The following is a 23,626-nucleotide window of genomic DNA, read 5'->3' as shown; positions in this document are numbered from 1 at the left end:
AAGAAGATCCTGTGGTATAAATTATGCTCGCTGAACACTGGTTTGTGTTTTATAAAGTACTGAGAGGTGTTAACACAACCAGATTTTTCAACTGTACCTGACCAATGGTGACAAAGTGATAAGGGAATGCACTGCCATATATTTTGGTGGCAAATAATAACAAAGAGAAGAAGTCTCTTGCTGCTTATTTCTAGTTGATTATCTGTTTCCAGAGATAACAAGTAAAAGATTTCCTGTAGCTCTGCACTGCCCCTGCTGTGTTTCATCCCATCCTATCCCCTCGCCAGTCATTTCTCAGAGTAACTGCCCTGACAGTCAGCAAGCAGGAACATGTTAGAAATGCAAATGTAGCACTTTTTATTGTGATTTGACAGATGAGAGAAGGAGGCAGTTTAATTGGCACTGTCCCTGCTCACATTTATAAAGTGGTGTCAGTGCTGGAACAGGGTGTTGAAAAAGTTGCTAAATATTGTTTTTTGTTTATCCTTTGAAGAGCACAACCAGTAGTGGGTCCATCAACAGTGTGTGAGGGCTGGTCAAAAATGTCACTTATGGGCTGTCATGTTAACACCAGTGACAGTCCCTTCCTTGATGAAACAATTGAAGAAAAAACTGCAGGAAGGGAACCTTGGAAAGATTTCCTTCCCTTTGCTATACATAACAGTTTCCTTTGTATGCAAGTATCAAACTGTAGCATGCAGTAGTGCCTTCTTGCTTGGCAACAGAATTTAAGTGCAGCACAACCATGTGGTCTAGCTTCAGGAATCACCTTGGTAAACTTGCATGGTTCTGGGAGCAAAAATCAGCTGCTTAGGTCTGATTTGCTGCTTCCTTGCAGGTTAGAGAACCAGCATCATACTGGGGAACCTGTCCCATTGCTTGAGGGGTAGTGGTAGCAGATCCTGCTGTTTTCACATTGGGTCCGTTCATGCAAAGATTTGAGAGTTGAGTGGGGACCATGTTGGTGCAGCTGCTCAAAGAGGTTTTCCCTGATGCTAGTACCCCACTAAACCCTGCACAATTCCAGCTCAGCTGTTCTTGAGTGTTTCTGCTTTCTGGCCTTGGCACAGGGGGGTGCAAGGCTTTCTGCTGTTATTCAACTTTCCCAGTGCAGGGTTGGCTGTGTTCCTGCTGCTAGGGCACAGGCTGGCAGACCTGGATGCAGTCCATTCTGCTACTTCTGTCACTTGTTCACCAAAAGATTCTGATTCTTTCCCCAAGTCTACCGGGTTTCTCTTTCCAGCAAGAAGTCATTTTATCAGAAATCACCTGACCAGCTGCAGCTGTGATTGTTCAGATTTGGGGCACACCAAGAGCTAAGCAAATTTGCCCTTTGCTGTCATGAGCTGCAGCCCTGGGCCGGATTCTTAAGAGCAGCAGCAGGATGCTGTGGTCATTGCGGGATCCTCTGGACATCTGTCAGGAAGTGCTGCCGTGTCGTGTTGCAGGGGTGGGGGGGAGCCCTTTGAAATGGTTAAAGGGGAACTGATGGCAACGTGCCCTCGTGTGCCTCTCCATGCAGGCTCTGCTTCCTGTTATTTGATGGAGCCAAGCAAGCAGAGTGCTTGCAGAGAGATTGGATTCTTGCTGCTTGTCTCTTCAGCTGTTGGTGCAGGTGATCAAAGAGCACATCGTTCTCTCTCTGTCTTTGCTTTCATTCTTTGTAGAGAGCAAAATAACATTTAAATGTGAAACTTGTTGTTAGACCTGCCCCAGTACTAAGGGGTCTCTTGGTGCAGTATTTATCAGCTGATATCTTGTTTCTATTTGAGATCAGAGGCGTGTGCTTTCTGGTTTTGTGCTTCCTAATGCCATTGCAGATAGGCCCACATCTTCAAAAACAGCCTTTGATCTTGAGCCTGTCATCTTTGTGCATGAAGCCATCTGTGCCCAGGAACATGTTGGTTTGTGAAAGGAAACAGTTTTTGCACCTGCACATCTGCGAGCCTGTTTCCTTTTCTTAAGCAGCAATTATTTATGAGCAGGTTTGTAGACCCCTGAGAGATGGGGCTGATGGTAACGCTGACAAGAGGGTGGTGGAAAGTGGAAATCCTGAGCATGGACATGCACTGAGAAGCTGAGGGTGCTTTTGTCCTCAGTCACCCTGCTTGGAGGATATTGTAGCACTGAGCCTTAGCAAGTCCAGATTCAGTTCCTGGTCAGGCCTCAGACATGACCCACGGGGCAGAATCACTCACGTTTACCCTTCTGCCTTGGTTTTTCCATGGCATAGAGTAATTTTTCCAGAAATCACTCAAGCACTGGGAAGCCAGAGTGCATTTATCTGTGAAAAGCCCAGCTGCTGTCCTGTGCAGCCCTTTCCTTACAGACTGACTGATATTAGAAGCTCAGCCTGCTGTCTGCCCAAAGCAGTGTCTCCCCAAGGCACTCAACCTGTACCACCCAGTGTTACCTGTACAGGCACATGTAGCTACCTCTACAGGCAAGGATGGGCAAGAGAAGAAGAAGCAGGTGCAGGGTAAATAGATAGAGCAGGAACTGCATCATCTTGCTGGTACTGGGAAAGAAGCATTACACATGTGCAGCTACTTTTTACTCTTGCCAGTAGGTGTGGAAGAGCCTACCAGGTATCCCGGTTGTGTTCACAGACAGGCTCATGCTTGGCTTTGTTCTAAAAACGTAGAGGTGAGATTGCAGAGGAATGGAAAGTACTCAGGTGCTGTGCCAGCATGGTTCCAACATCTAGCAAATTAGCTGGGCAAAGGAAGAAGAGCTGAAAAATAGACAGCAGCTCTGAGGAAGTGGTTGGGATCTGCCAGCTCCCCGAGGGGAACTTTGTGAAAGCTGCAGGCTGGTGCTGAGGGCAGAGCAGGGAGTCAGGCTCTACCTGTGCAAAGTTCATACATACCCTTGACATCTGTAAAGATCTTAAGTAATTTGGGGAAGGCCTTTACCAAAGATGAATGTTTCCCCTCCACGTTTGCTTCTCCCATGGCAGAAGGAGTGGGCAGGATGCAGGAGGGACAGCAGCAGGGGGAAAGGAGTCGTCCTCCCTGTTTTCTGCTTTTCTTCCCTAAAGATCCAGAAACTCTTTTAGATGACAGGACCCTTGTGGTCAGGTCCAGGATGACAGTTCCCATGTCCTTATTCTCTGCCTGCTCCTCACCTGCCTGTTTACACCCTTTCATGTGCACTATCCAGAGTCCCAGTTCTGTCTCTCCTCCCAGAAAGCATCGTCATGAGCTCTCACCTCCCTTTGGATGTGCTCTGGCCATGTACAGGGAGAAACAGGACCCTGCTCATGGAGGATTTCCTGCCTGCTCTCTAGAAGTCAGCTCTGATTTGTCCTGGAGACTCCAGGTGCTGCATGGAGCTCCTCCTTACCCTTGATAATTCAGTCATACAACATCCAGGGCTGTATCAAGCCAAAGAGCAAGGGTCCTCCTTTTTCCTTAACTGCATACAAAAGATAAATGGAATATATAGTGTAATGTGTGCAGCTAGAGAGCCTGTGTTCAACAAAGAGACTGTTCTGAAACCTGAAATACCTTATTTAGCTTCAAGTTATTTTACATTTCCCATTTCCTAAGGCTTAATACAATTAGGCTTTGGTCTGGTAACGTGTCTCCTATGGATTGTTACTGGGGAAAACTTATTGGTTCCCCTCTTGGGAATGATTTTTGTGTGGTTGGGTTTAATACGACACATCATATTCTTGAGGGGAATTTGGCTTTAGCTTGTCAGGCCTTAATGTGTTACTCCAGGTAGAAAGGATAATGTGTCTGGTTTTGTAAGCAGTCTGTTGTGATGGTTAAAGGAATGCTTCGATGGCAAAGCTACTGGAAAATAGAGGAAAAGTGCAGAAAACTGTCCTGTGGGGCTGAGTTGTTCTTGCTGCCTCTTTTTTCTTTTTTTTTCCCTTCAGCTAGTAAGTGCTGACTGAGATGTTTTGCAGAAAGGTAAATTAATTTTCAACTTGGTTGTACTCCTTTTAACTGATGGAGGGATACCATGCAGCACCACTTGTTTCCTATTATAGTGAATGAGATGGCAAAATCTACGTGCACTTCTCTGGGTGTTGTGCACCATAGCAAACAGACTGGATCTGAGGGGCCTCTTCAGATCAGGCAGTCTTTCTGAAAAAGGGCATTTCCTTCTAATGTAGTTATAAAAACTTGTATTTCCATTAGTTGTCTTCTTGTGCACAGTGCTGTATTGGGCAGAAGGGAATGTCTGAGGGGACTGAACCAAAGACCATGGGAAAACAGGTAGCTGGTGCCTGGAAGGGAATGTCCAGAGCTGTACTTAGCTCCCAGTATGCCAGAGACTTCACTGATGGCATGATGGAATGGAGAAAAAGCCTATGGTCCAGGTAGGGCAGCCTCACAATTGTAAGGAAAGAGCAGATCCCAACCCTGGCTGGCACTGGAATTTGATTTGTGGCGAGTCACCTCCTTCTTGGCTTTGGTTTCCTCCCAGCAGGGCCCTCCACAGGACTGGGAAGACGAATTGGCTGATGTGTGCACTAAGTGCTTTTCCAAGTATTTAAGTAATGGAGTGTTAGGAATACTTTTGTTTTTGTTTGAATCTGGTTAGTTTCTCCAAGACTAAATTACTGCATACAGAAACCACAGGTGGGGCAGTGACAGGTCCTGTGTAAGCTCCCTGAGGAGACAACATGCGATTTTTGTGCCCCAGTGGGGACATTTTTGATTCTTTAGGTCAATTTAGCAATTCCTTGTTTAAGACCTGTGGATCAGGGTGTTTCAGTTGGCGGTTTAAGAAGTGTCCATCAGTTGCAGTCTCATAATTCCAGGATAACTCTGATCAAACCTCCTACTCAAAACAGGGTCAGCCATGGAATCAGACCAGGTTGCTCAGGGAGCTTCCAGCTGAATGTTAAAGCCTCCCAAGACAGAGGTTGCTTTGCTTGGTGATCTGTGGTCACCTAAGGAGCCTTCTGCTCTCTTCTGTTACAGAATGAAGAGGAGGAAATCAAGCTGGAGATAAATATGCTAAAAAAGTACTCCCATCACCGGAATATTGCTACATATTATGGTGCTTTTGTAAAGAAAAGTCCTGCAGGTCAAGATGATCAGCTCTGGGTAAGTGTTCAGTGTCATTTCTCTTCACTAGATTTATAGCTCCTTCCTTAGAGCTCCAGTGTGCTTGGCTTGGACTCTGTCTCAGCAAAGCTCTGAAATCATTGTTCTGAAGAATAACATATAAAAGAGAAAAATTGCTCCTCCCTAGACATCTTCCATCCCCTATGATTTCCTTTGAGGATGGGTATAAAGTACGTTATGATACTTGTGACTTGTGCTGTCATTTTGATTTGTTGTTTGAGTCTTTTTTTTGTCCAAATTAAACACTTCTGTATTTTTTTTTTTACAAAAGTGAAAGAGCTTGTCCTTTTCCTCTCCTCTCCTTTTTCTTCTTGCTTTCCTCTCCGTTTTTCAGTTGGAAAATAAAAAAGGGAGCAGAGGAACTGGCAATAAAGCAAAGAAGAACAATGAATCCTCCAATTTTTTGGAGGCAAGATTTTTAAAGCTCTGCAGCAAAGTGAGAAATTTCAAATTTTTAAAAAATTCCCGTGTTTTTTGGTGCTGTTAGCTCTCGCTTTTCTGATTTTGTATTTCATATATAAAACCCCCTACCTATAACCTGCAATAGGAGAGGAACACTGCTGTGTTCTTTTATTTATTTAGCAATGTGTGTGATTCAGGAAATGAGATTTTAAGTCACTTGGCATCCGGGAAGGCCACCTGTGGTTTGCCACACCTGGGTTGTGGTGGGGTGGGTGTTTGCACGTGGCATCTCTGCTGGGAGCCTGGCAGAGGTGTGATGAAGGTGCACTGTGTTTGTCTCCCTGCAGCTGGTGATGGAGTACTGTGGTGCAGGCTCTGTCACTGACCTGGTAAAGAAGACAAAAGGGAACTGTTTCAAGGAAGACTGGATTGCTTACATCTGCAGAGAGGTTCTCAGGGTGAGTCCTGCCAGCAGAGCTTTGCTGCTCATTTGCAACAAAAAGGGCTTTTCAAGCCTTTGGTTGCTAAAATAGGTCACTAATGAGCATTATTGTTTAAGGGTTGTGATCCATGGGGCTCATAGTCTGTGGTCCTTGAGTTCAGAAGAGCCTTGACATCCCATATTGTTGTAGTTAATCTCATTTTCTGTATGAAGAACAAAAAATTCCTGTCCTATGGCAAGTAGCCATCTTCTAAAATTCCAGACACTGGGCATCTAGAAATATAAATAAATTTTGTGTTTTCAGTAAGCCTGTCCTCCGCATCAGGAGATCTTACTGCTCATTTGCTTCAGCTGTTCATGCTGTGTAAGAACTTTCTGTTCATAGTTCCTTTACCTGCACACATTCAAGGGTCCCTTTTCCACACTAATAGAGACAATGTTGACTAAACACCATTCCAAAATCTTAAAGGTGGCCCTGCTGGGACAATATTCCCCAAGACAATTCTTGGGGCTATATTTCATTCTATGCAGGCTTAGGGCTGCTTTTTTTTTTTTTCCCTGGGAAGTACAAGAGGATAAAACAATTCCCAAGTGTAATCTAGTGAACTAGCCTGGAAAAAAAAACCAATATAATGTTGGAACCTGTCATTCTAAATTCAAAACCCATTACAGGGTTACTGATCCATCTTCCCTGTAATGGAGTTTTACATCTTTTCTAAGTAATGGTGAGATAAATGTGTATTCTAGGAGTTGGAATTCAAATGGCATGCCACAGTAATGCTTGAATAGGGGTAAAACTTTGTTCTAGGAATTGAGAAATGTGCTCAGTAGAGAGCATTGGCCATCTTATGGGGATTTGGCACTAGTCTGCAGATTATAAAAACTATACTGGAGAGTGTGAGGAGGGCTCTTCTGCAAAAGAAAAAATCCTTAATGGTGTGGTCAGGTTACTAAAGCAACTGATGTTAAAACATTTGATTTACCGTCATGCAACTGAAAGCCACAACAGCGTGTTTGTAAAAACAAGAGATTGGATTTAATCATGCTGATTTCAAAACATAATGGCCCAGTTGCACATGGATTGACAGTGTTTCCTTCTGGAAAATTTACAAGGTGGGTGGAAGCTCTGTTTGAAGCCATTAATATTGGAGAGGCTAAACGTTTTGTGTGAAGCATCTCTGGCTTACTGTAATGGGTTATTTCAGCATGTTCCTTTATATCTGTGCTAGTTCAACCATGGGCAATTTTGAAATGAAGGAGAACGTAGCAAATATGAGCCGATTGAAAACAGTACTTGCTGTATTCAAAAAGAGGTCTGACATGGTATTTTTAACTTTCTGTAGTGCATTTACCATTGAATTTACCATTTTGCTGAATGCTGTCTCTGGTCCTCATACAGAGCATTCTGCTTTGTTCTTTTTCTCTTTGGTTTGCTTTTAGCACATAGTGTCAGGAGCATCCCTTGATTATGAGACAGAAGTTTAAAGTATTTCTACCTTGTTCTCTTCACACTTGACTTCAGAGATGCTCCACTGCTGTCAGATCTGTGGTGAGGAAGTCAATCAAACTTGCAGTTACTGTCCTCTGTCCTCCCCCAAAATGGGCTCTTCATGTTGCTAGTAACATCTAAAAGATTCTCCTTACAAATAAAGTCTGAAAAGGGTAAAAGTGCAAAAAGGCAACAGTGTCACACTAATGGTAATAATGTTAGGAAGAAAATAAGGAAAGTGTGCTTTTCTTTTAGGGCTTGGCACATCTTCATGCTCACCATGTCATCCATCGAGATATTAAAGGACAGAATGTTCTTCTCACAGAAAATGCAGAAGTAAAATTGGGTAAGTTCCCTTAAAGGTATGCCAGAAACCTGTTTGTTAAAGATTTCCATTTTGTCTCCAAAGGAACCTTCAGTAACCTAAGAGCAACAAGTATGCAAAGTATCATTAATGGTTGTGCCTGTAAGGTGCCTGTCAGGTAGAAAAGGCTGAAAATGTGACATGTTCTGCAAGGGTGTTAATCACAGCCTGTGGGGAATCCAGCTACTTCTGGTCAGTCAAACACAGAGCCTGTCTAGTAAGTCACAGCAGCATCAGGCCTTCACAGCTGATCTTAGCATGGAAAGACTTCCCAAGTAGAAAAGTAGTGGGAACAAATTACACTAATCCATTTATTTCTCTAAGGGAAGTAGTCTTAGAGATTTTTGTAAGTCTGACAATATGTGAAATTACTCATGTGTAAGGGGTACCACTGAGCTCATAGGCATCTCTTCAAAAATTTGGAGGGTTTACTCACTTCCTTTACTTCCTGTGACATGTCAGTGTTGACAACTTGTGAATTCCTAAGACTAAACTCAAGTATATATCTCTCTTGAGGAGGGCATGTCTTTCATGTTTTGGAAAGACATCACAGGGAATGTGTGGCAGTGTTTTAAAGGAGAAGTCTCAAGGGAAGCACTTCTCTTATTTGTGATGATCTTTACTGTCCCTGTCTCTTTAATTGAAAAAATTCACCGCAGAGTTGGAAAACAAAAATAATAAACATCGCTTGTGGATGTGGGGTAGGATGTTTGCTTGGAACAAGTGAAAGTAAGTACTTTAAATCTCATTATGGTTTAACCTTGTGGCAAAAACTGAAGTCCAAGGGAGTTTTGCCTTGTATTAAACAAAGGCAGGGTTTTGCTTGTAGTATTTAAAACATATGAACTAGCTGTCAACTGGTCCCTCTTAAAACAGGTGAGATGGGGTGGTTGGGTGTGTTTATGGTCTCGTATAGTTACTAGTCCCACCATTCTCCACATGGTTGACAAGAAAGTTAAACCTTTCTTACTCTGGGTAAAGATGAAACAGATTTACTAAGTACAACAATTAAAAAAAAAAAAAACCAACCACAGTTGTTTCCAGATACATTTAGCTTGGGTGTCTTAAACCAAAGAATCTAGAAGGCCAAGAGGTCCTCAATCCAATTCCGTTCCACTTCAGTGTAAGAGTGCACACTTCCCATCAGAAGCACAGAGTGCACGATGATCCCAAAGGTCAGGTCTGCCTTATTCTTGGAGAAGGTTTGCTGAGCAGGCACATTAAGTTATAGTAGTAAAAATGATTGAGGTTTGCAGATGATCTGCAGTGAGGCAACATAAATGGAAAAATCTGTTCCTTGATGGCAACCATAGGGCTGTCTCCTTTCAGTCCTTTCTTTTCCCTGCTAGTTTGCCTCCTCTGTGAATACCCCTCCAGTGCTATGCCCAGTGGATCCAATTAATGTATCTCAGAGGATTGTTCAAAGGGAAATACAGTCACATAATTATTTGGTTTCATATTTGAACAAAAGCATTTTGCTGTACAGTCCTGATGAACGTAAAACGCTTTTCAGCACAAGGAGCACCACACAATTCTCTCATTATAATGGGTCTAAGATCAGAATAAAGTAGTAGACTCTCTGTCTTGTTTCAAGATACTGTATGAGTGTAGATAAGGAGTTGTTCCAGACACCTCAAAATGAAGTGATGTGATGGTTCTTTGCAGCTTTCACAAGTTGGCCATATTAGACACATCCAAATTTGTCTTTTCTGTAGATACTATTTTTACTTTCACACACTAGTCCTACTCAATGTAGTGTTTAAATTAAGCATAAATTATTCTGTAATGTCTTCCTAGACCAATTCATGTTGCTGTAACCTGCCTGGCAGATTTAGCATGCTGTTTATTTGATCCTTTATTTGATCAAAAAGAAGGAGGGGGGAAAAAAAAGGAAATTAAATTTCAACTCTTGGACAAGATGTGCTGGAGGAACTTGGATTTGATACACATTTTAGCCCAAAGATTTGGTATTCCAAACAGGGTTGAAAGTAACCAAGCACACGCTCTGCCATATGAATACAACTTTTTACTGATTTCTTCACCTCTTCTTGGCTTTTCAGTGGATTTTGGTGTAAGTGCTCAGCTGGACAGGACTATTGGGAGAAGAAACACGTTTATTGGCACACCTTATTGGATGGCACCTGAGGTCATTGCTTGTGAGGAGAACCCAGACTCTACATATGATTACAGGGTACGTGTTAAACTCTGCATAAGGTACAAAAACATGCAGGTTATTGCTGAAATTCTACTAATTTGAAAAGTTCAAACTTCCTGCCTTTTAAACCACAATAGTACTAGAACTGCACAAATAGAAGTGTTTGTAATATGTGGGTGGAGGCTCTTTTTAAGATTGGAGTTTCATTATTAATAATTTTTTGTGAATTGTTAGTACATGAAATACGCTTTCATGATCTTCTCTGCAGTAAAAAAATACTGATATATGAAGGTTGCAGATCTGGATAGAAAAGAAAGGAAGAAAGAAATTCCAAAGGAATACTTGGAGTAGTGTAATATGAACATGGCAAGTGGCTGCACTCTGTAATAGAGCTCTGTACTCAGCTGTGAATCCTGAATTAATTGGCAGTAATTAGTATCACTTCACTCATTTATGAGCATGTGACTGCAAGAGGTTTCCCGTACCAGAATGATTTCTCGTCATTGGCAGGGTGGCTGAGGTGAGAAGGCACAGAATAGCCTGTATTTCAGTTTGTGTCCATTGCCTCTTGTCCAGTCACTGGGCACCACTCAGAAGTCTGGGTTGGTCATTCTTACTTCCCTCCTAGTAGGAATTTGTACCCATGTATGAGATCCCTCTTAGCCTTCCCTTCTGTAGACTGAACTGGTCTATCTCTCTCAGCCCAGACCCTCCCAGCTCCAACACCTTAAGCACCTTTGTGGCCCTTCACTGCATCCCCTCCAGTGTGTCTATGCCTTCTTTTTACTGGGGAACCCAAGAACAGCAATCAAGCACTTTTTCTGGTTTTCTTCCTAACCCATAATATGTTGATGCTGTTCCAAAGAGACTCACAAAGCTTATTCTTTGTCCTCTGGCCTCTTTCCAGCAGTGTTGTCATTTGTCTGCCTACACTTACCATGCAGGATATTTTCCAGAGATGGCTTTCTGAGCAGACATCTTCTGGGTGACCCTGCAGTCACTCTTTTAGTTCAGGTGCTCTCTTCGTTGCCACTTGGCACCTCTCATTCCAATTGTGGCTTCAGAAATGTTTATGAGAAGAACCTGTTACTGCTTCCATTTCCTGCTGATTCAGGGGCTGTGCTTCTCCCTTGCTGAGACCTTCTGTGCTGCACTGGCAGAGTGAGGTCATGTTGTGTGTCTCAGTCATGACCAAAGAATGTTCTTGGATTTTATTTTTCATACCATACCAATCTTCTGAAAACTCAAATTATTTCTTGTCTTCATTCCCTGTCCCCAGTCGATTTCCTTCTCAGAATGTGTACTTATCAGAAGATAGTTATAAAGAATGTGCACTCCTAATTCTAGAGGTTTCTTTGCCTTCAGTAGTAATCACAGTTTGTCAGTTTTCAAATAGATTCTGCAGATGGTAGTTTAAAACTGATCAGCAGAGGGTTTTGGAAGCACTTATGCAAACAGTGCTATGACTCAGAAGGTGGCACAGGGCCGGTCTTTTCCACAGAGATTTATAGCTGATAGGTTGAGCTACATAGCAGGAAGCCACTCTGTAACTTCTTGGTCTTAAAAAAAAAAAAAAGGCCAAAAGAGTAAAAACATATACACATAAATATGTGTGTATACACACTGAGCTTTACAAACACTCCTCATCCTCCCTGTCACCTGTCTGCCTCTCATGCTTTGGAGCTCCAAAATTCTTTGTAGCCTGGATGTTTCTCTCACTGTCCCCAAAACCTGTGGTACTATCCCAGTAGTCGTTTACTTAATAACAGGTCTGGATCATGAATCCCTGAAACTCCCACTGCCAAATCCCTTCACAAACTGTGATGTGAACTCACTTTCAGCTTGTTTAAAGAGTTCAGAGCAGCTGGACTGAGAAGGCTCTTTTGATAAAGTCAGGTTTAGTTAGAGAGCTGAGCTGTGTCTGAGCTGCTATTTGTGTGATGGTTTATTCCCTCTAATCTTTGAAGGTTTGTTTTCTGTTGCTGTGTTTTTTAAAAGATAGTTTTGGAGAAGCTCTGCAAGTTGGTTTGGTCGCGTGCCTCTCATTTGGCTACATTTAGACACAAAGAAATAGTGAAATAACGCACATGATTAATCAAGTGGAAACCTGTGAAGTTCTTACAGTCACTGGTGGTGTTTACGATTTACCTTCATCATTAAAACCTGGCCCTTGGCATCCAGATCAGCTGATAAAGGGAACTCCACTCTGTTAACTGGGCTGAACATATGCTGCAGCATAAATCTGACTGCATGGTGTGCTCTCTTGTGCCCAAAAACGCGGGACTGGAGATTTTGTAGACAGAAAAAGTCAGACCCTAAGTCCTGAATATAATTTCTGTTCCATTAGTGTAGAAACTCAGCAATGACTGCTCTGAAATAAGCATTAAGACCAAGAATTTTTGGGGCCAGAAGGAGGAGGGCGAGGCACTGCCATGTCTCACTACCTCATGAAAAGAGATTTAAGACATATATTTAAGTGGTGCCTGCTATATTCTGGCTCTTGTTTTTTGAATGCAGAAGGTCTGCATTTTGGGGCTGGCTGCTTAAATGATGACTCAGCTGTTCAGAGTTGCATGGGAAATGGGAAGCTTCTGGCTATTAGCACATTTCCTAAAAGCTCAGTAGGGAGTGGGAGGGAGCAGAATATATGTCACTCCAGCTAAAACAACATGATCCAGGAGAGATCTAGGGAAACTGTAAAAAAAACCCAAAAAAACCCAAAAAAAACAAACCAAACCAATAAACCAAAGAAAAGCCCAAAACCTAAAAATCCAGAAAAAAAACAAACAAAAAAGCTTGAATGCTGCAAGCTGCAATGTGCATTGTTTCTTTCCTGCAGAGTGACCTGTGGTCTCTGGGAATCACTGCTATTGAAATGGCTGAAGGAGCTCCTCGTAAGTGATTTGGTATAAAGGTGGGGGTGTCTGTGCTTTGTAACATGTTCTGTGTTAAAATAACTCATACTTGGCTAACACATAAGTGTACAAAATTCTGGTTCTGTCTGTATCTTTAAAAATAATCTATGACTTTTTCTCCTTTGGACTGTTTTGCTTTCTTCTTCCTTTCAGACCTTTTCAGTCTATATTTTGATTCCTTGCCTTCATTTCCTAGGGAAACAAAATTTTTTTTTTTTAGAGCTCTTGTTAGCATCGCTTTGTTGACCGCTGCCTGTGGGTTCAGCTGAGCAGAAGTGATTGACATGTTAGCAGAAAACGTTGACAGGAGTGGCTTTTGGTTTAGGTCAATAAAAATAATTATGGCAGTAGGAGAAGGTAGGCCTAAAGGTTATATTTTTACTCCGTACAGTTTTTGGGATTAATACTGTGTTTTCTCTCGTGTAATGGCTTTGGTCCATGACCACATTCTCAACTTGACAGCAGATTGCCATAGTTTTACAGCCTGCCCGTGCCTGCCAGGTGTCCCTCTGGCTCCTCCAGTGAACCTCTGGCAGCAGAGACCTGTGGATGCAAAGTCCCCGTGTGTTGTGGTTTCCATGGAGGACTGGCTGCTTTGCCCCAGCTCCTGCAGAGCAGATGTGATGTGATGGGGTATCCAGTCACTGCTGAGAGCACAGGGGATGAAATAAATCATGCTCTGGCCTGAGCCTGAGAGCATGGAGGCTGTGTTTTTAAAAAACACACTTGGCTGTTCTCCCATCAGACTTGGTTTTCAGCAGGAGCCAGCTGGAGTTCAGGAGCACTTTCAGATCCTGTGTTTCAGCGTAACTGAAGCTTGGTCCTGAGACATGAATCCATGGGGAGTTTTCTTTGAGAGACTTTGTAGCTTTTTGCCAGTTCCTCATGCCGCTTGTATTGGATGTTTTCCCTAGTTTTGACAGGGAAATGCTGTAGATTAAATTCTGTTGCATTGTGTTTTGTTTACTGTGGTACATCAGTGTCTGGGACCCAGAGGTAGAAACTAAACTTCTTCTGTCCCCCATCTCCACTGTGTCATGTATTATTGACGATACAAAGGAAAAAGTCAAAACCAGAACCCAAATGTGAGCAGTGATAGCAGTGGATGCAGATAGAGAAATTAATAGAAAGCAGGGAAGGGTTTACCAGAGCAGTCTTCTCACTTGTACTAATGCTGTAATGCTGTAAGTCCATTCCTATTAAGAGAATCACTGCTGGACACCTACATATAATGAGAAATCAGCCTCTGTGTAGTTCCTATCAGTCCCCATTCAGCAGCTCTGTTCAGTGAAGGCCAGCCTTTGACCCCTGATGTTTCTCTGTGGCAGATGGAGCACACTCATAATTCCATACAAAATGCCTGAGATAGGTGAGATCTGACAGTATTTACTTTATGCAGAGTTCTTCATAGCTTCAATTCCCACAACAGTAACACTGAAGAGAAGTACATTGGGCTGGAGAGAAACCAGCATTTGAATGAATGCAGGAGTAGAATCTGTTGCAGATTGCCTAATAATGGTGCTCACACTGCCAAGCACAGAATAGATGAACTGTGTGCTCAGTCATTCCACCCTGTGCCAGTGATGCAGGTTATGAGCTCCTCGCTTCGCATCGGCTTTTCTTCATCCTGCGTTTTCTCATATGCCATGAACAATGTAGTGAAGAGCTTGGTTAAAATGGAGCTTATCATTTATCTGAACCATAAGCCAGACATAACGACTAGATAGGTATTTCAATCTCAGCTTTGACTTCTGTGTATGTAAAAACATGCTTTGGTGTCTGAGGAAGGTGAGCTTTTTTTTACATCCCTCTGAAGCGTTATATATATCAAAAATATGAAGGAAGTTTTAGTTGTTTGTGCCTTGCAGCTTTTCTTTCAAATCTCTTTTATCTGGAAATTTCTGTGTGTTTATAGACTTGATTTCTTGGCTGTAGTGTGAATTCTGTTGACTACTGGTGTGGTTCTGGGGCAGGTGCTGTGGTGTTTGAAGTGGGGATGTTTGTGGAGGACTGTTCCTCTCTGTTGGTAGAGCCAAGCTCATGGCCCAGCTGGGTTAGCATGGTCTGGCTGTGGGAGGGACACGGGGAGGACGTGCACCCTTCAGTAATTTGTGGTTTCTTTTGCAGCTCTGTGTGACATGCACCCCATGAGAGCTCTCTTCCTCATCCCACGGAACCCACCCCCAAAGTTGAAATCCAGAAAATGGTAAAGAGATGTGTAAAAACCCCTATAGTTCTGGCTTTTCCATTGGGCTTAGGAGGATTTTGAACTCACTTGTCCAGAGACAATGATCCTATTAAATCTTACAGTGATCTAAGAGGTGTTTCCTAGGCTTTTGCTGGTGCTGGGTTAAGTCAGAGGGCAGATGTAGTTTACCTTTGGGAAGCAACACCTTTCTTTTGAACTCTGTCTAAACTGCAGCAGTTGTTTAATTTTGTGTTTGTGGCTGAAATTGCAGGATAGGCAAGGAAGGCTTAGATGGGCTGCTTGGGGTCAGTGCTTTGTGCAGAAGACTGCATGGCCACTGTGGGGCTAATAGCAGTCAGTGTGCCCCGCAGATAATTGCTTTTAAATGAAGTGTATAAAGAAAACCTTCATCTGTTCATCCTTCTTTTTAGGTCAAAGAAATTCCTAAACTTTGTTGAAAGCTGCCTTGTAAAACATTATTTGCACCGTCCATCCACTGAAACCTTGCTGAAGCATTCTTTCATCCGAGACATGCAGAACGAACGGCAAGTGCGCATCATGCTGAAAGATCACCTGGACAGGACCAGGAAGAAAAAAGGAGAAAAGGGTAACGTGGCAAAACCAAAGTAAAAGGCACTTCAGAGAGCAGGTCCTGTTTGAATTTTGGCACAAGGCAGATGCAACTGAAACAGTAGAACCAGGAAAATTGAGACAGCATAGTCCTTGATAGTGGTGGGGCCATTTTGAAGATCTCTTTGTCAAAGCCTGGGTCCTTCGTGGTGTTTAAGTGCCAAAGGCTTTGGAACCTGACTGACCCTGAGTCACTGAGAGTGGTCCTGATGCTAGCAGAAGCAAGGAGTCCAAGTCTAGGTCTCTACTTTCTGGAGCATCTAAGTGGTGCTCTACAAACGTTTTCTGGTCTCTTAGTTCATATTTCTATCTCAGATCCACCTGTTGTGTCTCCATATAATTTTATCTTGTGAATTCTTTGGGGACAGCAGGGCTCTTTAAGTGTTTTGCAGTAGAGTGCACAAAAGAGACCTAGAGAAGTCCTCCAGCAAAACACAAATGGATATAATGAACCATCTGCTTCACAGAGTGGATCAAGAAAAAGAGAGAATCTGAGTTTGTTACAAAAGCCAGCCTTACTCTTCAAAGCAAAACCTGGAAGAAGCAGTGCTGGAGAGGGGATAATACTTGTGTAAATGCCTCTGTAAATGCCATGGCAGACTAAGGGCTGTGCAAAGGGGGAGTGAGACCTGTAGCCTCTTGAACAACAATTTTCCCCTTTCTTCTCTCCTGCCTTCCTCTTCTGTATATTTTATGTGGCAGAGAGACTGTGAAGATCAGTGACTGTGAGGGCAAACTTGGAAAGCACTATGGTGTTGGGAGGTGTCTTATAAACTCCAACCAAGTAGTGATTTGACAACAGGAATATTTGTGCCTAAAATGAAATTGCTCTTGCAATGTAGATTTACTGACTCCAGTAGTAGTTGCAAAATCTGCCACCTCTTTCAGCTATGAATCTCAAAGCACATTGGAATGGAGAGACAGTAAATTAGGGTTTCTCACAAATGCCCTTGGGGAGGGGCAGGGAAATGCAATGATAACAATCAGTTCTTGATGAATAGTCATATTTTGACCTATTTTGAGCTATTTTAATCAAGGCTCTCCTGTAACGGAGAACCGTGTAAAATTGCCAGACTATACACTTCAAAATAGTAACTTCAAAAAAAAATGAAGCCCCAATTTAGCATGCAATATAGCCAGCAATGCAGGGTAGGACCCATTTGAAATTATCCCATTAAAACTGCCTTCATGTTAGTCTTGAAGAGAACTTTAAACTATGGGTCAGCCTCTTTCAAACCTTTGTGCTAAAACTAGCATTAGTGGAGCGTTTTTACGTATTTACTTATATACTTTGATACAAAAGGAAACCTGGATTTACTGAAAGCCTCAGCATAGCCATACAACAGTTATGAGCAGCAGAGCAGGGCAGTGCAAGGCTTTTATGTCCTATCTAAATGTCTTTCTAAAGAAATTCTCTGCTGGTGGTTCCGTGGGGGTTGGGTTCCTCTGTGGGTTTAGCCTAATTTGTTTCAGGTGATGGAAGTAGGTTAGTTTTTCAAAACTAACACAGTCAGTCAACAGAAAAGGGGTGTGGGTGTAAAGGGGCCACCCTGAAACATTACCTGAACTAGATTTTGAATTATGTACATGGATATTTTGCCTCCCCTCAGCCTCCCAGTACAGTCTGTGACTTCTAAATTCCAATTCCTGTTGAACCTGTAGTTCAGGTTGAGTGCTCAGAAACAAAATTCAAGATCATACCTTAAATAACAGTATCCTCCTCTGGGGTTTATTCTCTTTTTTAGAAGAAACGGACTACGATTACAGTGGAAGTGAGGAGGAAGATGATGAGCTGAATGAAGATGAAGGAGAACCAAGGTTAACTTTATTACTGGAATAGAAAATTTGACTGCCCAAGCTGTTCTCATTGAAGCTGGAACAGCTTTCTTAACTTGCTCTGAATCCCTAATCTCCTGTGTCCCCTTTAGTAGCTTTAACAGTTTTGTAGCTGTCAAACGTAACTGCTGGGTATAAATATCTGTAATAAGCTGCTTCTTAGTTCCCCTGCAATAGGGAGGAAACTCTCAAATGAGGGACCCAATAATCAGCTTCAGGCTGGTTTGTAGCACAGCAAGTGCGGCCACACAGTCAACATGCTGGAGATAAATCTTAATTTCCTAACACGGGACACCAAACAATTCCCAGTGCACCTTGTATTCTGTCTTTAATGTTATGTTTAGTCATGTAGAAACCTCCTCTTTGTTTCAGCTCCATAGTTAATCTCCCAGGGGAGTCAACTCTCCGCCGTGAATTTCTGAGGCTGCAGCAGGAGAACAAGAACCGTTCTGACCCTCAGCGCCAGCAGCAGCAGCTGAAGGACCAGGAGAAATACAAGAAGCAGCTGCTGACAGAGCGGCAGAAGCGGATTGAGCAGCAGAAGGAGCAGAGGAGGAGGCTGGAGGATGTAGGGACTGGCTTGTATTGTTGTTCCATGTGTCTGTAGAAAGTAGGCTTTGAAAGGCAAGAAGGGCTGTGTTAAATCGTCAGCACAGCCTGGAGCGTAGCTTTCCGTCTTGGGAGAATTGTGAGACTTTTGAATGCAATGATTTTAAATGGGCTCTGTCATTTTCCTGCTGACAACCTGCCCTGAGCTTTGGAAATAGAAGAGGAAGGACATTTTGCTTGAGTTAGTTTTGGTGGGAAGCCCAGGCAGATGGGATGAGAGATCCCCATTTCTTTCCCGTGTGCATTTCCCAGTTTGGAGTTAGTCAGTCTGGTCCAGAGTCCTGGCCCTGCTTGTGTTTGAGATGTTAAAAGATAGCTGCTGCCTTTTCAGCTGCTTGACACGCTGTGGTATTGGAGGCAGTGTTGAGTCATAGAATCATAGGTTGGAAAAGACCTCTAGGATCATCCAGTCCAACCTTACCCCAGCACTGACAAGTGCACCACTAGCCATGTTCCTAAGTGCCACATCCGCATGTTTTTTGAACATTTGCAGGAATGGTGATTCCACCACTTCCCCGTGCAGTCTGTTCCAGTGCTTGGTCACCCTTTCAGTAAAGAAATTTTTCCTAATTTCCAATCTAAACCTCCCCTGGCACAACTTGTTTGTTACCCAGGAGAAGACACTGACCCCCAACTGGCTACAACCTCCTGTCAGGGAGTTGCAGAGAGGTACAGGATCCCCCCCGAGCCTCCTTTTCTCCAGCCTAACACCCCCAGCTTCCTCAGTCACTCCTCATCAGACTTGTGCTCCAGACCCTTCACCAGCTCTGTTGCCCTTCTCTGAACTCACTCCAGCACCTCAGTGTCTTTCTTGTAGTGAGCGGCCCAACGCAAACCAAAAATAACCAGCATGTCTCTTCTCATGAGTATCTGACAAAACTCAAGCGCTGTGTGAACTCTGGAGCTGATGTTTGTGAAGCATAGTGCTGCTCCAGCAAAACAGGGGCACTCTGGAAAAACCCTTCCTTCTTGAAATGACAGGAAGACATTTGTCATTAGATTAGCTGCCAGCTGTCGGGGGAGATCTTGCATGCCTGCGTAAATGAATGACAAAGCTGCCTTGGGCTGCCAAAAGGGCAGAGGTTTCACTTCAAGTTTGGCAGTTGTGGTGGTGGCAGCTTCTGCTGTGTGGTGTGTGGGGTGTCCCCCGTTAGTGACTGCAGAGCAGGAAATGGGCCTTGTGATTAATGAACAATGGCATAAGTAATTGGTGGGTACAAAAATAAAGTGAAATAAGCAACTGTTATTCCCTGGCTCTCTTCCAGCACCAGAGGCGAGAGCAGGAGCTACGAAGGCAGCAGGAGTGTGAGCAGAGGTGGCCAGAGGCAAAGGTCGGTCAGAGGAAAGAGGAAAGGGGTAAAGAAGACAAAAGGGCTGTGGAAGATGAACACTTCATAGTAGATGGACAGAGGAAATTAGAAAAGAAGCAGGTATGCAGAGAGTGTTTACTGACAGCAGTTTACAGCTTCCTCTTCCTGTATCTGATGTCTTTCTCCGTTCCCTGAAGGTATTCCCATCCTCTTGAGTCATGGACCAAAGGGGGGCTTTATTAAGGCATTCACTGCCTCTTGTTCTCAGATTCAGCCTTTTTTTGAATTAACTTACATGTTACTGAGTCATCCTCTGTATCTACAGCAGGGACACCACCTGTTCCACTTCTGTCCGTACTGTTTCTCTGTGTTGAAATGGTCTTCACTCTGATTTAAAATTCCTTTTCCCTTAAAGCTTCCAGCATCAAGTAAACCTAAGCTTAAATCTCCAGCCTCCATTTTGTATTCTGGTTGTAATGAGAACCATTTCTTTTTCACAATAATAGTGGAGCAGAGGTTAATTTTAACGCTGAAGTCTCTATCAGATTTGGTACATTGGCCACCATGTTTTTCTGATGTTTCAGCTGCAAATTGATTTGTAGAAACATGGAGTGTTTTATTAAAGTCCTCCGGTTTTAGGAAAAGTAAACAGAAGAAATATGATTTTCTGACATGCCGTCTAAAAAGCCAAATACAGTATTTGGTGTCACTTTATTCTTCCTGTTGCTCGGGGTTCTGGCTCTTCTGTGGGCCCTGCTGGAATTGTGCTCACTCTGTTCTTTGAAAAGCCACTGTTTCCAGCAGGCAACTTGGTTGTCCTCCAAGGCATTGTTCTCTCTGAGGTTCATCATTCTCTGCTTTCAGAAGATGGAAGATGTGCAGCACAACAGGAGGGTGCATCGAACTCTCCCCAAAGATCAGACACAGCTGCTGTCCCTCCAACATGACCACAAGCAGAAGAAGAAGGAGCCTTCCACGAGTTCAAATGCAGCAGTGCACCCTCCATCAAGCAGCACAAGCAAAGAGGTACTGTCTTGGCCAGTGTAGCATTTTGGTGCTGTGGTTATGCTGAAGCCAAAAGCAGACTGATCTTTAAACCTCAATCTGGAGCTTGACCTGTGTCTTACTGCACACCTATGCTACAGTAAAGTCTTTGCTTGCCATTAATATTCAGAAGATAAGGAAAGGGAAAAATTGCTGTTACTTCTGCTTGAATTTAGAGAGGGGTTTGACTGGTGAATGGGGAAACAGTTCTTCTGGTCAAGTAGGTGTCATTCCCTTGTTTTCAAAGAGGAATGAATTAAGGTAATATCATCTGACATTTAACAGAGGTCTTTGCCTGATGTGAGGGTTCACAAAACTGATCCAGACACAGAACAGCATCATGCCTCTCAAGTACAGACCTCTGCTCCCCAACATCAGGCTGTGGTGCCTTTTGTTGTTTTTTATGTCCCAGGATAAGATTTAATGGATCAGGGCCACAGAACCATTTATTGGGAATTCCTTGGCTTTGCCATTGCACTTACCCTGTCACCAGCACTTCAGGACAGTTTTTCCCTGCACATCTGTGTCCAGCTGTGAGCTCACTGTGTGCTGTATCTGGTCCCAGCAGCACCAAAGTGAATGAGCTGAGAGGCAAAGACTCCAAGCTCGGGCTTGACACTGCACAGGCTGAGGTCAGTTTGGGGAGCCCAGAGTGTCACCTGCATGAGTTTGCATCTGGATAATAATACATTGCATGAAGCTCCCTGTGGGCACAGAGCTGGGGGGTGAATTATCATATCTAGTTTTTACATCTTCTTTCTTGCTATGGTAGAATTTGCCTTTCATTATTAGGAGTTGCAAGTAATGAAAATGTGGCCTCAAGAGCATATAATGATTGAGTTAACTGGGGTTAGAATTTCGTGGTGTTTGGCTGTGGTAGCTTGTTTTAATAAGGTATTTTTTGGAAGGGGGGTGGTTTGGTGTTCTTTTTCTCCCCTGTGGAGATCTGTGAGACTAAGTGGAACCATTTTGCATGTTCTCAGCAGTTTCTTGGCTGTGTTAAGAATATGCTTACCTTTCTGACACAGGCACAAACATCCAGATATAGTGAGAGATACCATTAAGAAAGCCCACCCAGACACAGATAACTGGGTATTTTTATGGCATTAATCTCTAGTTTACTGTGTAGAGCCTTTCCTAGGCTGCTGAATCAGAGGATATGCTGAAGATTTACACTAGAGAATGGGAATGAGTCATGTTGAATGGAACTGAAAAGAGTAGGGGGGTCAAAACCACAGGATAAAGATTTTTGTAATGAACAGTGCCCTCGGGAAATTCATTCCTTCTAAATCATGTTTCTCAGTCTTTTCCATAGTGCAAGTAAAATACCGAAAGATAGAGTGTTAAAAGTGTTTTAAAGTAGAAAGCAGCGTGCAGTAATGTCAGCTCTGTAGAAGGGGGTAATAAATGCACAGCAAAACAGGCTCCATGTTGTCAAAGTAAATATAGACAGATGATTCGTCCCAGTTAAAATCCCAGCCTGCAGCAAAAGAGATGACCTAGAGTACATCACATGGAAACTCAGGCCCTTCTCCTTACTGCAGTTTGGAAACTTGATGGAAAAGGAAGGGTTGCAAATGGAGAGAAAGTAGTGGTTTATACTGTGCCAGGGCTGTCCTCCTTGATGAGAAGGTCCCTCAGAGGTGGTGCACTCTGTGATGCTGTGGGAGAACATCCAGCCTCCAAAGCCTGGGGCTCAGTGTGCAACATGCTGTTGCTTTTCTCCTTCTCAGGCCGAGGACCGAATAAAGAAGAGTGATGCCACCCAGCCTTCCCTGCAGTGGCTGGGACACGAGGCCACACCACACTCCAGGATGGGCTCTGGCAGCAGCTCCAGCCCCTGCACCCCCGCGCCACAGAGAGCCATGGTAGTGCAGGTACTGCTGCCCCAGGTGGGGAGGAGGGACCGTGGGTGGTTCCCAAGCAGAAAAACGCATTGGAAAAGTGATTTTCTTCATTCCCGGCACAAATGACTGAGGCCTGTGCAAACTGTCTCGGAGACTTTTTAGTGACACTATTGCTGCTAAGTTCTGTATGGAATTATACTTAAGCACTGCAGGTCAGGGTTAGATAACAGTTATTTTTACATACTTGATGCCTGATTGCTGGTTCCATGATATTCCTCTTAGATGTTTCACAGAAAGCCTGAATGGCTGCGCTGTTGCAGTCCCTGGGTGATGTATTATTTACATGGTGCCATAAATGTGTGTGGCACTTTACAAAAAAAAATCCAAAGCCAGAATTTTTATAAGTGAAATCATGTAAAAAATAAAAATTTTAAGTGAGCTTATGAAATAATCTGGAAGTAAGTGGAGATGCAGTAAGGGCAATGCAGAGTCAGATCTTGCTGTGGATAGAGCCCAGAAAGTCTGTGACTTTAAAAACTTCAGTATTAGAGGTAGAAGTGGTATCTAAACAGTACCTATGCAGTGAAAGCACTCTGATGAAGCTATTCATTGAAATCCTTCTCTCAAAACATTTTATCTCCTGCTATTTCTACCAGTTCTGGGAGAGGTGATTCAGAGTTCTCTCGGTGTGCCCAAAAATTCGACTTCCTTTCAACCTCCTACTCTTTCAAAGGGTATGAGGTAAGTAGCTGAGACTGCAGGGTTTTTTTCTCCAGTCTCTTGTGAAAGGACTGTAAGCATATTGAACAAAATCAAAACAAAATAGCAAGTAGAGATTGAATAATCTACTGTGTTAGCCCAGCTCACTTAAGCTGAATCTCTCCACTTGCTTTGAAAATGTGCAGTGGCAGGAATAATCTTACTGCCTCTACATTTTACACAGCACTTCAGTTGTGCATTCATTCATCCCCACAGAGAGGATATACAGTTACAACATTTGTTTTATTCTTGGCAGCTCTCAGTTTCTGCTGGACTCTTGGATGCATGGATGTATGGATGGATGTACAGCTTCTGATCCACCTCTCCGGTTGCTTCTGTGGGACTTAGCTCATGGCACCCACAGGGGAGTGGCATTCAGAGCAGGCTTGAGCATTGTTTGTGTGCTGCTGTGGCATCTTGTGGCCTTATTTCCTTCTGTGTTGGGTCTTAGAGTCAGAGGGGGAGGATCAGACTGCAGAGAGGATGGGTTGTTGGTTTCAGCTCAGCTGCTTCCAGAGAATGTTGAGCTGCCTCACTGCCAAGCCCAGG

The 23,626-nt window shown here is 43.4% G+C and overlaps 1 protein-coding gene across 2 annotated transcripts in view; it reads left to right on the top strand.

Moving 5' to 3' along the window:
• NRK (Nik related kinase) overlaps nucleotides 1-23,626 on the top strand; it is a 94,460-nt gene that overhangs the window by 30,627 nt on the left and 40,207 nt on the right. Inside the window, exons 4-15 of one of the 2 annotated variants that reach the window (XM_032702206.1) lie at nucleotides 4,941-5,066; nucleotides 5,837-5,947; nucleotides 7,676-7,766; nucleotides 9,845-9,975; nucleotides 12,779-12,833; nucleotides 14,982-15,060; nucleotides 15,474-15,649; nucleotides 17,418-17,490; nucleotides 17,881-18,076; nucleotides 19,383-19,547; nucleotides 20,295-20,453; nucleotides 22,205-22,348. In XM_032702206.1, coding sequence (XP_032558097.1) covers nucleotides 4,941-5,066; nucleotides 5,837-5,947; nucleotides 7,676-7,766; nucleotides 9,845-9,975; nucleotides 12,779-12,833; nucleotides 14,982-15,060; nucleotides 15,474-15,649; nucleotides 17,418-17,490; nucleotides 17,881-18,076; nucleotides 19,383-19,547; nucleotides 20,295-20,453; nucleotides 22,205-22,348 — 1,506 coding nt within the window. Of the gene's footprint in view, nucleotides 1-4,940; nucleotides 5,067-5,836; nucleotides 5,948-7,675; nucleotides 7,767-9,844; nucleotides 9,976-12,778; nucleotides 12,834-14,981; nucleotides 15,061-15,473; nucleotides 15,650-17,417; nucleotides 17,491-17,880; nucleotides 18,077-19,382; nucleotides 19,548-20,291; nucleotides 20,454-22,204; nucleotides 22,349-23,626 lie in introns of both variants that reach the window. The other variant, XM_032702204.1, reaches the window with a different exon arrangement.

This window comes from Chiroxiphia lanceolata, chromosome 14 (assembly GCF_009829145.1).
Source record: "Chiroxiphia lanceolata isolate bChiLan1 chromosome 14, bChiLan1.pri, whole genome shotgun sequence".
Classification (NCBI taxonomy): Eukaryota; Metazoa; Chordata; class Aves; order Passeriformes; family Pipridae; genus Chiroxiphia; species Chiroxiphia lanceolata.
The sequence above is the reverse complement of the archived record's forward strand: the minus strand, read 5'-3'. Positions and strand labels throughout refer to the sequence as shown.